The sequence below is a fragment of the Hyaena hyaena genome, unplaced genomic scaffold, assembly GCF_003009895.1.
Source record: "Hyaena hyaena isolate Hyena2069 unplaced genomic scaffold, ASM300989v1 scaffold_190, whole genome shotgun sequence".
NCBI lineage: Eukaryota > Metazoa > Chordata > Mammalia > Carnivora > Hyaenidae > Hyaena > Hyaena hyaena.
In genome coordinates, this window is record NW_024080822.1 from 2,487,589 (window position 1) to 2,502,842 (window position 15,254).

The 15,254-nt window shown below is 38.2% G+C and overlaps 1 protein-coding gene across 2 annotated transcripts in view; it reads left to right on the forward strand.

Moving 5' to 3' along the window:
• Positions 1-592: 592 nt before the first annotated feature.
• Positions 593-15,254, forward strand: part of PDLIM3 (PDZ and LIM domain 3) — a 28,972-nt gene continuing 14,310 nt past the window's right edge. For both annotated transcript variants that reach the window (XM_039241209.1, XM_039241208.1), the window contains exons 1-3: positions 593-778; positions 8,363-8,514; positions 10,100-10,184. In XM_039241209.1, the coding sequence (XP_039097140.1) occupies positions 686-778; positions 8,363-8,514; positions 10,100-10,184 (330 nt within the window). In that variant the 5' untranslated portion in view covers positions 593-685. The remainder of the gene's footprint in view (positions 779-8,362; positions 8,515-10,099; positions 10,185-15,254) is intronic.

Consider the following 15,254-nt stretch of genomic DNA (forward strand, 5'->3'; position numbering starts at 1 on the left):
TCATATATAGCCATAAATACACGTGACTAGCTGTATTTATTGTAGCAGTGCTTATTATTGATGCTATGCAGAAGTAGCTCATTTAATTCTCGAGATAACCTTAGGAGAGAAGTACAATTATTACTCCTCTTTTACAGATGAAGAAACCGAGACTTAAGGACGTTAGGTAACTTAACCAAGGTCGCACATCTAATAAGCAAATATTAGCGCACTCAAAATTGCTAAACAACTAACTGCATTTGTGAAGCTTTGTTTCATTTTAATTGGAAGCATAGAAACTGTGTTTTAAGTGCTTTTAACCCTGAATGAAGCGCACTGCTGAGCTCCCAGGAGAAGATAAACAGGGGGACAGGTGTTACTTTAAGAGACGGCTGGAGGTTGTAACCCGAAGCCGCCTGCAGCGCGCCAGAGGGGTCTGGGAGGCTGCACCCAGCCGCTGAGCGTCGGTAAACTCCCGCGGGTCAGGCGCGGTTCTTTCTTCCAAAGTTGGAGCTCTCCCTGGTGGGAGGGGGTGGGGAAGCGGGTAGGCCAGTGACGTCACTCAGGAGCTGGGATAAAGCTCGCCCGCCGCACTCCCGGCCAGGGCACTTTCTGGGGAGCGGAGTGGCTGTCCCGCTCGGGGACACTTGCCGCCGCTCACTGCGCTCCAGTCCTTGGGAGCCAAGGCCACCACGCCAAGAGCACCATGCCCCAGAACGTGGTTCTTCCGGGCCCTGCGCCCTGGGGCTTCAGACTCTCGGGGGGCATAGACTTCAACCAGCCTTTGGTCATCACCAGGGTAGGTGTTCTCGGTTCTTCGCTGCAGGTCGGGGGCTGGCGTGCGGCGGGGTTCCCAGGAGCGGAGAGTGGCCAATGTCCCCGGGTGCGCTAGGTGGGTCCTCCACTTCGGGCTCACAGCAGCCACTTGGCAAACGAGCTGGGAGGATGCAGGGCAACTTACGAGTATTTACAGAGTCCGCTGCAATCTGCATCCTGTCGGTCCCCAACAACTTTGGAAGAGAGGTGAACTGACACCGTGATTCCCCTGGGATCAGAGAAGGCTGGTCTGCAAGGGTTGGGGGGGGGGGGGGGGCTTCTGCTCTCAACCCCCGTTTCCTTTCAGTAACGAAAGAAATGAGGTCCCAGGAAGGAGGGAGGAATGACTGACATTGGCGTTTGCTCCTTAGAGCCAAACGCGCACCTGAGCGCTTTTCTCCTTCAGCAGAGCCCTGATCGCAGGGCACAACCTGGGCCGGCCGAGTTGGAACCACTCATATCAGCCCAGACAGGGAAAATATTACGAATGTGTTTTCCTAGGTTTCCAGGCATTTTGAATAAATATTTTCCAAAGCTGGGAATTTGGCTTAGGAATCATCACCTATAACTCAAACTACAAAGAAAATATGTCAGATAGTTTAGTTTACCTGGTGGAAAGTCACATTCAGCCTAATAACTCTGAAAATAATACCTTATTATCAGCGTCCAACTTTCCTTACTTAATATTCCCTAGAGTATTTTCTAATTTGAAAAAAAAAAAGAAAAAAGAAAAAGGAAATTTTGGGATTTCTGTCCTGTCAGTAAATAACTAGTTGGTCTAGTTGATTTTTTTTTCTAACACAAGTGTTTGTCTGAATAGAAAACTGTTACTTCAATTGTCAATATAAGGTATATTAAAGATAATCTAAAAACATAAACTTTCAGAAAATTATTCTTTTCTTATATTTTCTTTTCTTCCTTACTGCTTATATTGTGTTTTATAAATGCATACATTATAATCTGACTTGCTCCTGTAGATTTTTAAACAAGGTAATACCTTTTAAACTCTGTTCTACTTATATATCTATGAGCTTTGGGAACCAATGTCTTTTTAAAATATCTCAAAACATGTACCATACATATGCGTATCATGGAATATTTCAAGCTTTGTTTTACATTTTTTGAAAACATATAAACACATCTGACATATGTTTTTGTATGAGACATGAAATCTTAACATACCTCCAAAAATGTTCCTAAGTAAATTAAGCAGAAAATGGTTCAGTGATCTGGGCCAAGCAATGAATGCCTTTTATGGATTTACCAACCAAAACAGTTTCCATTATCTCTACTAAGAAATATTTTTAAAGTTTCTGAAGTATAGCTTTCATTTGTTTAAAGGAAATAAGCTTTTGAGTCTTAACAAAGGATAAATCATATTTATAGCAAATGCTAAAGAAATAATTTTGTCACCAAAATCTTTTAAGTGATTTGTAAAAGAAATATCTTGCTATTACTATGTAACACATCAATATGATTAATCTTATGTTTGAAATTTTGCATTGTTGACATTACAAATAATGTTTTTTTAAAAGCAGTACTTATATTTTGTCATTGGACTACAGGTGCTATTTGATAATGTAGTTGACATGACAGTTATTATTTGGGTAGCCAATTCATTCTTGATTTTTTGATTCATTACTAATTTGTATCATTCATTTGGCCATGGTTCAATAACAATGCATGACCATAAATGATTATTTCATTTGACTCTGCCTTTTCTCTTAAATTTTAATTTAACTCAAGAATACCAGGTAAAATTCAATGAGTTTGTATTCCAAGTGCCCCCCAAACCATACACAAAACGGATTCATACTGAATAAACAAAAGCATATTCACTTGAACTTTTTTGCCTTTGTGAACACCTAACTTGAGAATATTTCCATTAAAATGATAAGAACACTAAAAATCACTTGTAAAAACACTGAAAGATATTACACAAAATTAATTATCAGTGTTGTAATTAAACAGTAAAATTCTATTACTTTTATCAATGTTTTATCAATGTATCTATTACTTTTATCAACCTGTTTATACTAACAGGTAGTGATACGATTGTATATGGGTTAGCGCACGCCTTTGTTTCCTGTGCATGCTCCTTGGCCCTTTACATGCACTAACTCGCTGAAATCTCACAATAATCCTCTAAGAGGAGAAGTAGTAATATATACTTTGTTGCACATGAGAGAATGAAGCTTCAAGAATTCCATTAACCTGCTGATGATCACAAGTGGACAGAACTCGACACTAGCTCTGCATGTGTCCAAAGCCTGCGTTGTGAAGTCCACACATGTAAAAAGTCCTGTTTGTTGTACAGATCTTTCCAAATAGGTGTTTTGTGCCATCCACGTCATCAACTGGTCCTAATGATTCTATATCTTTAAGATCTACCACGTACCTTTTTCCCCTACCACTGTCTGTCTTTAAGCTTCCATAACTTCACACCTAGCTATTTGTCTCCCCTCTCTATTCACTCTGCATATTCCTACCAGCTGTCTTGGGGATTGCTTCTATTGTCTCCATTCTTAAAAATCCCCCAATGGCAACACCAGTTTGGAGAGAATAAAATGTGTGGTCTGTGCGTACATTCCCGGCCTTCACTCTCTTCCCAACTCAAGTTTCCAACTTCACTTCCTCCCTCTCTCTTCCTTCTCACTCCCTTTCCTTCTCCCACTACCATAGATTGATTGGCAGTTGCATCACTACCCTGGACAACTTAGGCTCTCTCTATGATGTCTACACCCACTATCATTCATCTCCAGATTGTTCCTCCTCATCCTACCCCACTGTCCTCTATACCTAGAGAAACCCAATCAAATACCAATTGCATAGTATTCTTGTAATAACAAATATTTCATCCATTTACTTACCATAGCTTTTGCCCTACAACCTCTCCTTATATCATGCTTTGTAGCACAGATGTTTGAATACATCTGTATCCCATAGATTGCAGGCTCCCTGAAGGTAGAAACTTGTACATTTAGGGGCCCACTCAGTGCTGAACAGAGTGTCTACTACATCATATACGTTACAGAATATAGACATAATATGAATGATTGGTTAAATTGTTTGCTTTTTATATAGCTATTATTATCATAATAGGTGCAGATTGTGTGCTCAAAATATTCTACAATAAAGATAAGTGTGAATTGTTTTATTGTTAATTGTTCTGTCTGTTTGAGATAAGTTCTTAAGTATGCAAAGAATTGTGAAACCAATGGCTGTACTTAATACCACAAAAATCCCTATAAATGAGATACATGCCTCAAATCGAATCAGCTTTTGTCTTGCAGCAAGCCACGGCCTTCCCTCTTTGCCTCACACTCTGCAAATGCAAATGCTCCTAGACAGTGGGCCTCTACTCCACTACAGTTGGGGGAGGGGGTTACCAATGGAACACTCGCCAGCAACTGATATTACAACTCACAAAATTAGGTAGGACCTAGGGTCCCCACCCTAGAAATCATTTACAATTCAATTAATCAGCCAGGTTGATCTGTATCACAAAAGACATCAGAAGTAAGGTAAACCAAACACAATGCATTCCTGAAAAAAAAAAAATTAGCAATGGGTTGTGATACGCACAATTGCAGGAAAACAGTTTCAAGTGCTGTACTTGGTGCAATATAAATTTGAGTTGTGGATGTGGAAGGGTTGTTATTGCAAACACTGTACATTACTGGCCTCCACATTTCACAGAATAGATCTGAAGCTCACATCTCTAAGTGAGCAGCTTTTCTGTTTCTGGCAAGAAGAGTCTAAGGAGTCTCTCTTCTTAAGTGTTTGGACCACCCAGAAGGTGGATCTACGATCAGCCAAGTTACAGATGGTTTGTTTGCACAACTGGTCCAATTTGGAATAAAGTACAAGTTTCTTTTGTGTATATGATGTAAAATTATTGTATACATCTGATGCTGGTATGTCTTTTCCCACTCAGTGCCTCTTCCTCCCCCTCTTCCTCCCTCCTTCCTATTCAGAGCACAGTCAGGGCCAAGATCACTGTAACTGAGAACACTATATAGACTTGGGTACCAATATACAAAATGTGACTGTATTCTTAAGTTTTTCAGGCTTGAACATAGAAAAGTATGTTACTTAAATATAAGCTATATTTGAAATTTGAATTTTTAGAAAGAAATGTTTACAGTTGAATGTAATCCTTTAACAGGATTCAAGTGCACTAGGAAGGCTGATGGGAAAACCTATTGAATTTTATTCTACCAAAGACATGTCTGCATGGAAATGTTGGTTCATATGTTCATAACATTCCTACATCCCACAAATATCTATTAAGTGCAGAATGTACCGTATGTGGAAGGCACTGTGAGGGATAGAGTTATAATGTAATGGGATTCCTCCCCCTTCCTCCCCTCAAGATGTTCGAATACAAGAAGAGAAGGGACATACATGTACATGAACTACCATGACATATCCTGTCCAGGATACCATGAGAAAAGTATGGCCAAGGGTAGGAGGAGTAGGGGCAGAGACTGCCTGCAGGAGTGGTCTTGTAGGATGGTGGAAGAACTTGAGCTACAGAGTTAGACCTATGAGAAATTACAGATTTTCACCTGATGTGTGACCCCCAGCAAGTTTCCTCTACTCTGAGAGCATCAGTTGTCTCATCTTAAAAGAGTGTCTTGAGAATTCAGTGAGACAATTGTTCTCAGTAATACAATACCAACAATAGTTCTCAACCCTGGCTGCCCATTAGATTCACCCAGATAACTTGTGAAATACTCATGCCCAGACATTACTTGTAGAGGTTCTGATGCAACTGGTGTGAGGGATGGCCCTAGAAATGTAGATTACAGCCAGGCACTAGAGGGCTTTATATGCCAGGTGGGGCATTGGAGTTTATTTGTAGGCAACAAAGAACAACTGAACAAGGGGCTTTCTCACTATTTTGCTCAATACCCCACAGCACAGCCCTTTAGTATATACTTGCCTTGTTCATAACTATTTCAGTCGTTTTTATTCTTAACATAAAAGTCTCACCACAGCCATATCTTATGCTTCCTCATGTCTCCTGCAGTAAATAGAATATTACAGATGCATTATATGTAATTTAAATTAGTTTTTTTTCCAAATGGACCCAAACAGTAGATTGATGTGAATAACGGAAATCATCTGAGGCATTTGTTAAAACACAAATTCCCTAGTTCCTCTCCTAGAGTTTATGATTTGTGATTCCAGGCATCTAGAGTGGAATGGGAGTCTTTATGACCAGCAAGAACCCCAGGTTCTAACATGTTTTTACTCGAAGAAAAGACTTTTGGTCTTAGAAGTTTAAAAATAGATAGTACTGATTTTGACAAACTATAGCTAGAGAAAATTAAAAGTTTAATATTATTTTTATCCCTGCAAGTCACACTAGGGATGGAAACTTTTATTCTTCTATCAGTTCTGGGTCTGGGAGAATTTCCAAATGGAAAACAGCTAAGAAATGCTTCCCAAAGGCTGAAATATAATAATCCCCATTGTCTTCACCAAGCTTCTATTAACTGTTCCTATCAGAAAATGATGACAATCACTACAGTGACACGATCACATAAAGAAGTGAGTACAATAGATATTTTAGTGATGAGACTGAAGATCTCAAATGTACAAGAATTCATTACCTTAGCAATTTTATTCATTTAGACGAAACTTGGATATCCCTTAGAGCTACAAAGTTAAACAGAATTGATAGCTAAATTAATAGAAAAAAAATGAATGAATGACTATCCTCAAGTAAAATATTAGGAACAATCTGTTTATTCCTAGAGCAGGTAGAGGTTTAAGTAAAGTCCTGTGCATTCTTCTGCTCTAAACAATGGAAACTTGCAAATGTAATAATGATAGGTTTGACCTTAATAGCTATAATCTTTGGGCCTGCAGGGAGTAGGTGTTTTTGTTCCATGAGCTTATTTAAATATCCATTTCATTCATTTTCAGTTATTCATTAATTCCAAACACTGGAATATACACTGTGATGCATTAGAAATATATATGTTACTATAGATATGCTCAAGAACTTCCAGTCTGGTTGCCAAGACAATACACAAGTAAATAAACAAACATTAAAGTATAAATTATCTTCAGGAAGGAAGTGAATAAAATGTAATGGTGGAGAATGATGGGGGAGGATCTGGAGAAACTACTTCAGATGTTTGGGGAAGTCTCTTTCAGAATGTGATGTGTAAGTCTAGACCTAAAGGATGAGGAGAAGCAACTGGGTGAAGAGTGGCGGAAACATTTCAGACAAAAATAACAGTGCATGTAAAGCCCTAAAGAGGGTACACACCTGCCCTATTTGAGGAACAAAAAGGAAATTGGAATAGCTACAGCACAGTGGGTGATGGGGAGCAGGAATGGTGTAAGATGATGTTAGAGAAGTAGGTAGGATAAGACCCGGTAAGGGCTATTAGGCAGTTGTAAATAATTGGGATTTACCCAGAAAGATTAGGAGTAGGTATAGCAATCAAAAACTAAATACTCAACATGGTAATAATTTCAAATTTGCTATCTTTTAAACATTTAATAACCATATGTTCCCCATTAAGTATTCCTTTCATAGCCCTACCCCACCCCCACCCCCCAAAAAAGAGAAATCCATGTGGTTTTCTTGTAGACAACATAAAACTGCATATTTTTTAAAACTAGTTTGACAATCTCTGTTAAAAAAATAGAATATGGTTAGACCATTTACATTTAATGTAATTACTGATAAGGTTTAACTAAAATACAGCATCTCGTTAGTTGCTTTTACTTGTTCAATCTGTTTTTCATTCATGGAGAAGAGATTGTTTACGGATGCAAACTTCTCTGTGTCTGCCATTCACAAGGGTTCTCAAATCTCAATGCTAACTTTAGTAATTTGTTCATAATTTTACCTAAATTCTTCTTTATGGCTAAAATGGTGGTCTCATGCTATGCTCTGATACAGTGATACAAGTTGCTTACATCTTGACTTCCTTGGAGGCATCTGTCTTTCCATGGATCCCAGGCTAGTTGCTTGTCCTGCAGCTTCAGCTCTCTGAATAGTTTGTAAAAAGTTATAATTTTATATATTATATGGCTTCTTATTAATGCAGGAGTGACTCCCTTCCTAGCTTTCTACAGTCTAGATGCCCCTTCATGTGAATTTTAAAGGTCATTACTTACAGGGATGCTACAGTAGTTTCAATTCAAATATAAAAGCTCCCCAATTTGGTGAAGTTGTATTTCCGAATAGAGAGTTATGGGTGAAATAATACCTGAAGAACAAACTATTTTGTTTAAAGCAAACTATTTTCTTTAAAGCAAAGAAAATATGTTTCAAATAAGGAGTTAAGGAGGATGTTTTAAAAGAGAATAAGAGAGGTCATTATAGATGACATGTGGTTAGTAAGAAACAAAAATATTTAGCATGGTGGAAAAATAGAGCTAACACAATTGATCAATTAAGAGTTATTTTAAGTTAGATTTATATTTCCCTGCCCGGTATAACATTTAAAATGTTACCAAGCTGAAATATAAATGTCAGTCACAAAACTCAAGATAGTGTGGAATGTTGATCTTTAAATGATGCCATGATTTCTTCCAGATTACTCCAGGAAGCAAGGCGGCAGCTGCCCACCTGTGTCCTGGAGATGTCATCCTGGCTATTGATGGCTTTGGTACAGAGTCCATGACTCACGCTGATGCACAGGACAGGATTAAAGCAGCAGGCCACCAGCTGTGCCTCAAAATTGACAGGTGCTCTTTAATTAATGGTGTTAAAATGTGATCTGTTTGGCAGGAGAACCTGAACCAGAACTATAAATGATTTCATACCCCCAGTGAGAAGGAGTGTCACAGGACCTAGAATTTTGACTGGCTTTTTAAAACATGTCCGCCTGTTCTTCATGGATGTCGATCAATCTAGTAGTTGTTAACAAACTGTTTCAGAAAAGAATTCTTTTGGAATGTCAGAATAATGAAAGAGGCTAAAAGAATTTTTTTTCCTGTTAATAGCACCATTAAAGGAACTGACCAAAGAAAGAATGCACAGCACAGCTACTTGTAGTGCTGTTCTAAATGTAGTAGAGAATGGAATGGAATTCAAAGATTCTCCCAAAGAATCTCTTGACTTACCAAAATGTGATCATGTCGATAACCAGTTGCTAATACCCTGTATGCCATTGGCTGTTTTGTAGAGGGCTCAGCCCAGAAGAATGTGACCAGGTGTAAGAGTGCCTGTGTAGTGAGAGTGTTAGATAGTGAGACATTTCTAACCAAAAAAATATTAGGAAATGGAACCTGATCTTTTCCCATCATAGCCCTGATCTGAAACTGAACTGTGAAAATAATGTTTTGGTATAGTGGTTGTTAGTGTGTGCTTATCCCATTGCTATTGTGTTCCCAACTTTCGCTCCTGTGGTTCGGAAGTCACAATCAGCCAATCTGCCATTTCAGGGGTGAAATGGATTCTTTCCCTATTTACCCTTAACCTGTGTTCCTGCCAAGCACGCAGTCCCTTAGGAGCACATGGTCCCAAACGGATACATGAGAAGGACATGAGATTGGACAAAGCTCATTTCCTTGATGCCAACAGTAAATCACCCTGGCAAACCACTCACTGTCTCCTGTGGTGGCCAGGGTAGGAAGGAGGGAAGGAGGGAAACCTAGAGTGTGGTCATCTGCCTCTAGAATCTTCCTCTCCTGTACTGTTTCCTATAGGTACTAGAGACCTACTTTCTCCAGGAACTGTACAATGTCTTTTTCTTAACTCAGGCTCCTGTAACAAAAATACCATAGATTGGGTGGCTTAAACAACAAATATTTATTTCTCACAGTTCCAGAAGCTGGAAGTCTGAGATCAGGGTGCCAGCGTGGTCAGGTTCCTAATTATGTCCTCACATGGCCATTCTTGGTGCATGCACACAGACAGAGATCTTGTGCCTCTTCCTCTTTATGTAAGGACATTTATCCTATCGTGACAGCTCTACCCTCATGCCCTACTCTAATCCTAATTACCTCCCAGAGACGTCACCTACAAACACCATCACACTGGGGGCTAGGGCTTCAACACAGGGACTTGTGGGAACCTAAACCTCAGTCTATAGTAGTCCTCCATGCAATTTTTATCCACTCAAGTTTCCCCAAAAGTATGAAAAAACTAATTAGAGGGGAGAATACAGAATAATGAGCAAGGAGTGTTGCTTTTGTTTACATTATCAAAGTTTGATAATATTTTGATAAAAATTATGGGAGATTAAAGTATATATAGATAGTATATAGATATACTATACCTGGAAGGACCATTAGAACTTGGAGCTTACAAAATTTCTTTTATTTACAGGGCAGAAACTCGCTTATGGTCTCCACAGGTATCTGAAGATGGGAAAGCTCATCCTTTCAAAATCAACTTGGAATCAGAACCACAGGTATGAATTTTAGAGTAAATGATATTCACATTCTATTTCCTTTTAAGTGATGTGGATGCCTTCCAAGAGAAAGAAGGGGACAATAGAAAAACTTGGAACAAGCCACCTGATAAAGCAATTATCTATCTTTACTCTGTGAGATTAATTTATATTATACACACCCTTTTTACATCAAGGAAAAAAAGAAGTATGCACAGACAAGCACCCTGTTTAAAGACAGATATGTTCTCTGGAAAAATCTGGCTATATCTACGTACAGTTCACTTATTTTTTCATTCTTTATGATGGACTTCTGCCAAATGACCCTGACATAATCCAAGAAGTTTAAAATGTTAAAATAAAGCATAACAAAATTAGGGTCTAGCATTTAAAACAGGTGTCTCTAATTTAATAATTGTTGTGAATTTCAATTCTTCGAGGTCTTCACCCAGATTTTATTTTACATGCTTCTTTAATTCTCAGTTCTGTCATTCTGTAATTAAGTTTACACTACAAAAAAGGGTTTGCATTATATAAACATGGTGATATTCTGAGTATGCAGTAGAATTACAAAAGATAGAGGATTTTCCCTTGAGGCAATTCTAATGAGCTAAATTAATCTAATAATCTGGTGCTTATCTGACCATGTCTACTTTCAAAAGCTCCAGAAACACTAAAAATAAACTGACCCTCCATTTGCTGTATGGAAAATGTAATTAAGGAAAGGATTTTAGAACTTCTCCTTAGCCAGACGTTTCCCAAGTTTAGAGAGACAGATGTATCCTGAGTAGTTTAACCTTTAGAGGGCATGAGTTTATTAGATCTTTGCCGTAGCCTTATGACTGGAGGAAAGGAAGAGCTTGAGCCTAAAAATCGCTAAGAGCAAAGGAGGAGAAATCACGTCCCAAAGGCAGTGGGCAGAATGTGGGATATCCTTGAAGGTGAGGGCTGCTGTGTGTGTTCTCTTTACTCTGAGTCTCCCAGGCAAAGCACACAGCAAGTGCTCAATAAATAGCTGACAAATGAATGAAAGGAAATGGATAAAGTGCATTTTCTAACATCGCCCAGGACCAAACCTGGGAACCAATTCTCAGAATGGTGCTTGACTGCCCCCAGCCCCAGCTGCTGCAGGGTAAAAGTGGTCGTGCAAGGTGAATGGGATTTAGGTCAGGTAAGAGCTCAGCACTTCAGGGTAAGGGAGCAAAAGATGAAATGGATGAGACAGGCCATAAATGTGGCGAGAAGGGATCTAAATGCTGGTGGTGGCTTAGCTCCTGGCATCTGAGGTGGATTGGTGAAGAGAAATACCTGTAATCAACATTACCTTTGATAGAAGAAAAGATTGGAAAAGGGAAAAACAAAGTCCCCAGGCAGAGCAGTCCCTTGTAGATGGTCCTTTGCAATAATACCTGATCCCAACTGCTTCCTCTCACCTCCAAGTCATCCCTTAGAGGATACACATGAGAAAAAGAGATCATGCAGTGCTTTAAAAAACAACAGAAAGAAAGGAAAGTTTAAGGCTCACCTATATGCATTTATTGATCACCCAATCTCTTCTTATTACCAGGACAAAATGGATAAAATTCTGAATTTCCTTTTCTGTATATAGTACACATCCAAAATTGTACTGCACTTTTCTGCAAACTAATTTTCCATTCAAAATTTCTCCTAATGTTTAAAATCTGATCTCACCAATATGAGATGCTAAGATACGGGTTCAGGGTCACCTGGTGGCTCAGTCAGCTCAGCATCTGATTTTGGCTCAGTTCATGATCTCATGGTTTATGAGTTTGAGCCACATCAGGCTCTCTGCAATCAGGGCAGAGCCTGCTTCAGATCCTCTGTCTCCCTCTCTCTGCCCCTCCTGCACTTGTACTCTATCTCTCTCAAAAATAAATAAACATTTTAAAAAATTATTTTAAAATATATGTAATATGACCGAAGTACCAAATCCCCAGTGATCCCTGACCACGTCACAGTACCTACTACTCTCACACGTGGGGGACTCAGCAAGTATTTATTAAGCACAGGCTGAGCTCAGACCAAAATGGAAGCCTGTGTTTTGCTAACATCTGTCCAGAATTGGAGTTTAAGGGAAATTGTCTGAGTTTTGGTTCTAGAAGCCCCTTTTATAAATCTACGAGCTCTAATTTATGACCATAATTATTACAAAAACTGGATTTTAAAAAATAACCCTAATTTTAAATACTCTGGCCTCTTGTTGATCACGTAGAAGCCCACGTGTCCCAAGTCTTGGGGTTAAGCAATATGGATATTTTTTTATGAGAGCACAAATGGGGAAAACACAGAGAATGAGATGGGTTTAAAAAAAAAAAAGAAAGAAAGGTGAAGCTTGGGTTAAAGGCTCCAGAATCCAGTCAGATGGAGTCTTTGAACATTCCTTTACTTTGAGTCATGGCTCGTTCTTACTGGCACCCTCTCCAGGAGGCTGGTGTTCGAAGGTCTCAGAGATAAGAACCATTTCAATTCTTCCCTTAATGGGCCAGAGGATTCATACCCTTATGATCCTCAGGCCAGATTTCTGCATGATCAGTTCACATAACTTGGCACTTCAGGACGGACATTCCCTACACACATAGCTCCACTTCAGCAGAACCCCTGCTATCTGAATCGCCAAAACATAAACTAAACAAAATGCAGTAATTGAAAGAAAATAATAAGCAGTGAATTTAACTTGGAGCATGAGCGTGGAGGAAAGCTAAGCAGAGGTTATGTTTGTCTTCTTATTTTATTTTTTAATTAACATGACACCATGCAAAAAGATATCTTGCAAAAACAGGTCTTTGCCCTGTACACACACACACACACACATACACACACACAAAATAGGAACTCTGCAAATAAAGCAACTTTATGGACAACAAAGATATGTCCATCTGAGAAACAAATGATGTTGATATCTCATGCTTTAAGATGCCTCTATAGGTGAATAAAAATTGCCACTGAGCAAATCGGTATTTGAGTTCTTATTTCTCAAGCCAAGTGAAACTTCCCCTCTAAGTTTTGTGACCTTAACTATTAGAATAAAATACTCTTTTTTTCATTTTAAAAGTAATATATTCCATGAGGGGAAAAACATTACATTCTACCACCCAAGCCCAGCCACAATTAAGAAAATGTTAGTGTATTTATTTCCAGTATATTTCCAGTATTTATTTTCCCTATGCGTAGAATTGGGATTTAGGGACTTCCCTTACACAGTTATAGTAATAATTGACATGAAATTTTAATGCCTCGGTTTTTTTAATTTGTCCATGCTATTATTAAATAGTTAAATTTTGTTTTTATGAATTCAGACTTGAATCGTAGACTTAAAAAGAATCTTAGAAGTTGTTTAGATCAATCTGTAGCCATTGAAAAAAAGCCTTCCATACAATTCTGACCATGGACTGGGAGCAGATATGCATTTTCCTATACAAAGCATTATTGCTGTAGGCTAATGCTATGTTGTTAAAGTTCTGTGTCCTTCAAAGCTGGCATTCTCAAATAAGACATTATGCTCATCTTTGTTTAATGTTAGTTGAACTCAAAATTATAATGTAGTTATCACAATATAGGAAAGATGCTTTTCAGAAACAAACATCATTTGTTTCTAAATGAGAAGGTAGTTGTTTCTGTTTCCATAAAGGATTGCATCCTTGGCCATTGAAGATAGGATAATAAAGATGTACAGGAACTATACACACAATCAAGTGAGGTGTGGGTTGGAATTATTTATATTTTCAAAAGATAGCTTTAGTCTACAATTTTTCGATAACTAGAAGGCAGCCCATACAAAACAACCTTTCTTATTCCCCATTTCCCCAAACTCGTCCCTACTATATACAGGAAACACTTGAAACAGATCACTGAAAAAAATTTGTAAGGGTGGCTATTTGTCATTTGAGTGGTGAGCATGAGGTCGGGGTGGTATTTTTCATAAATTCCAAATGTGATAAAACACCAGTAGTGCTTCACTGTGGCTTAATCAAATGTATGATCCCTTTTCCTTATTTCCCTGCCACTGTTTTTGGTAAGTAAATACATACATCTGTGTACATCATCAAACACATTGTTTCTTTGCAGCTGGTAATAGCCTCAGTTCTTGGACTGAATCTTTATCTGTGGACAACTTCTTCAAGTAAGAAGTTGGAAGGTGCAGCTGTCTTTGAATGCTATCACTGCTGAGGCCTGGAGATTGTTGCCATGAGCTGCATTCTCCCCAATACCAACAAGTCTCTATTAAGTTACCTAGCTTTTACACTGTCAGCTATAGCATTTTATTAATTCAAATTATTATTCCTTAGTATAAGCTAACATGTAAAAATAGTATATTTAAAATGCATTAATTAATTGCAGTGATTAATTATTGAATTCCTAAGAGATGAGAATCATATGGATGCTTTTGTCTGGGTAAAATAAACACAAGAGCTGGACTATACTGACTGGTACATAATTTCTTTACTGGTATTACTGTTACTGATGATTTTCCAGAAAAAGGAAAAAGAAATTAATGTGGAATATCAAACTTTTCATTGGCTTTGTCTTTTGATTCTTTTTGACCATCAACAATGATGTAAGACATGGCTAGAACATTGCCTCCCCATGCCATACTTAAATTTATTTACCTTTGATGTAAACAACTTCATTGTGCTGTTTTGGAATGACTCTAGCAGTCCATAAACTAATGCTTTGCAAAGCCTAAATACAAATGTGTGAAGCCTATGATAGAAACACTTTCTTTTATCTCCTCTTATGATTATGTGAAGAAAATAGAATTTTTTTTTAATTTTAACAAATTACACACTTGTGACCCTTGAAATATATAACCAAAACTGAAAACAGCAAAGGAAAAGCTTGGAGCTGATTAACTCAAATGCTGCTTTTTGGAAGCGCTATTAGAAATTACTAGTGCACAAATATTTTCAGTGGAGATGCCTCATTTACAGGACAATCACCATCCATGCTTATTACTCATTTTAAGACTAAGAAGAAATAAGAGCAGTGACTTTTCCCCCCATAAAACCATCATATTATATTAACTATTTTTTATAAATTCAATTCTATTTATCAAGATCTTTAAGGCATATC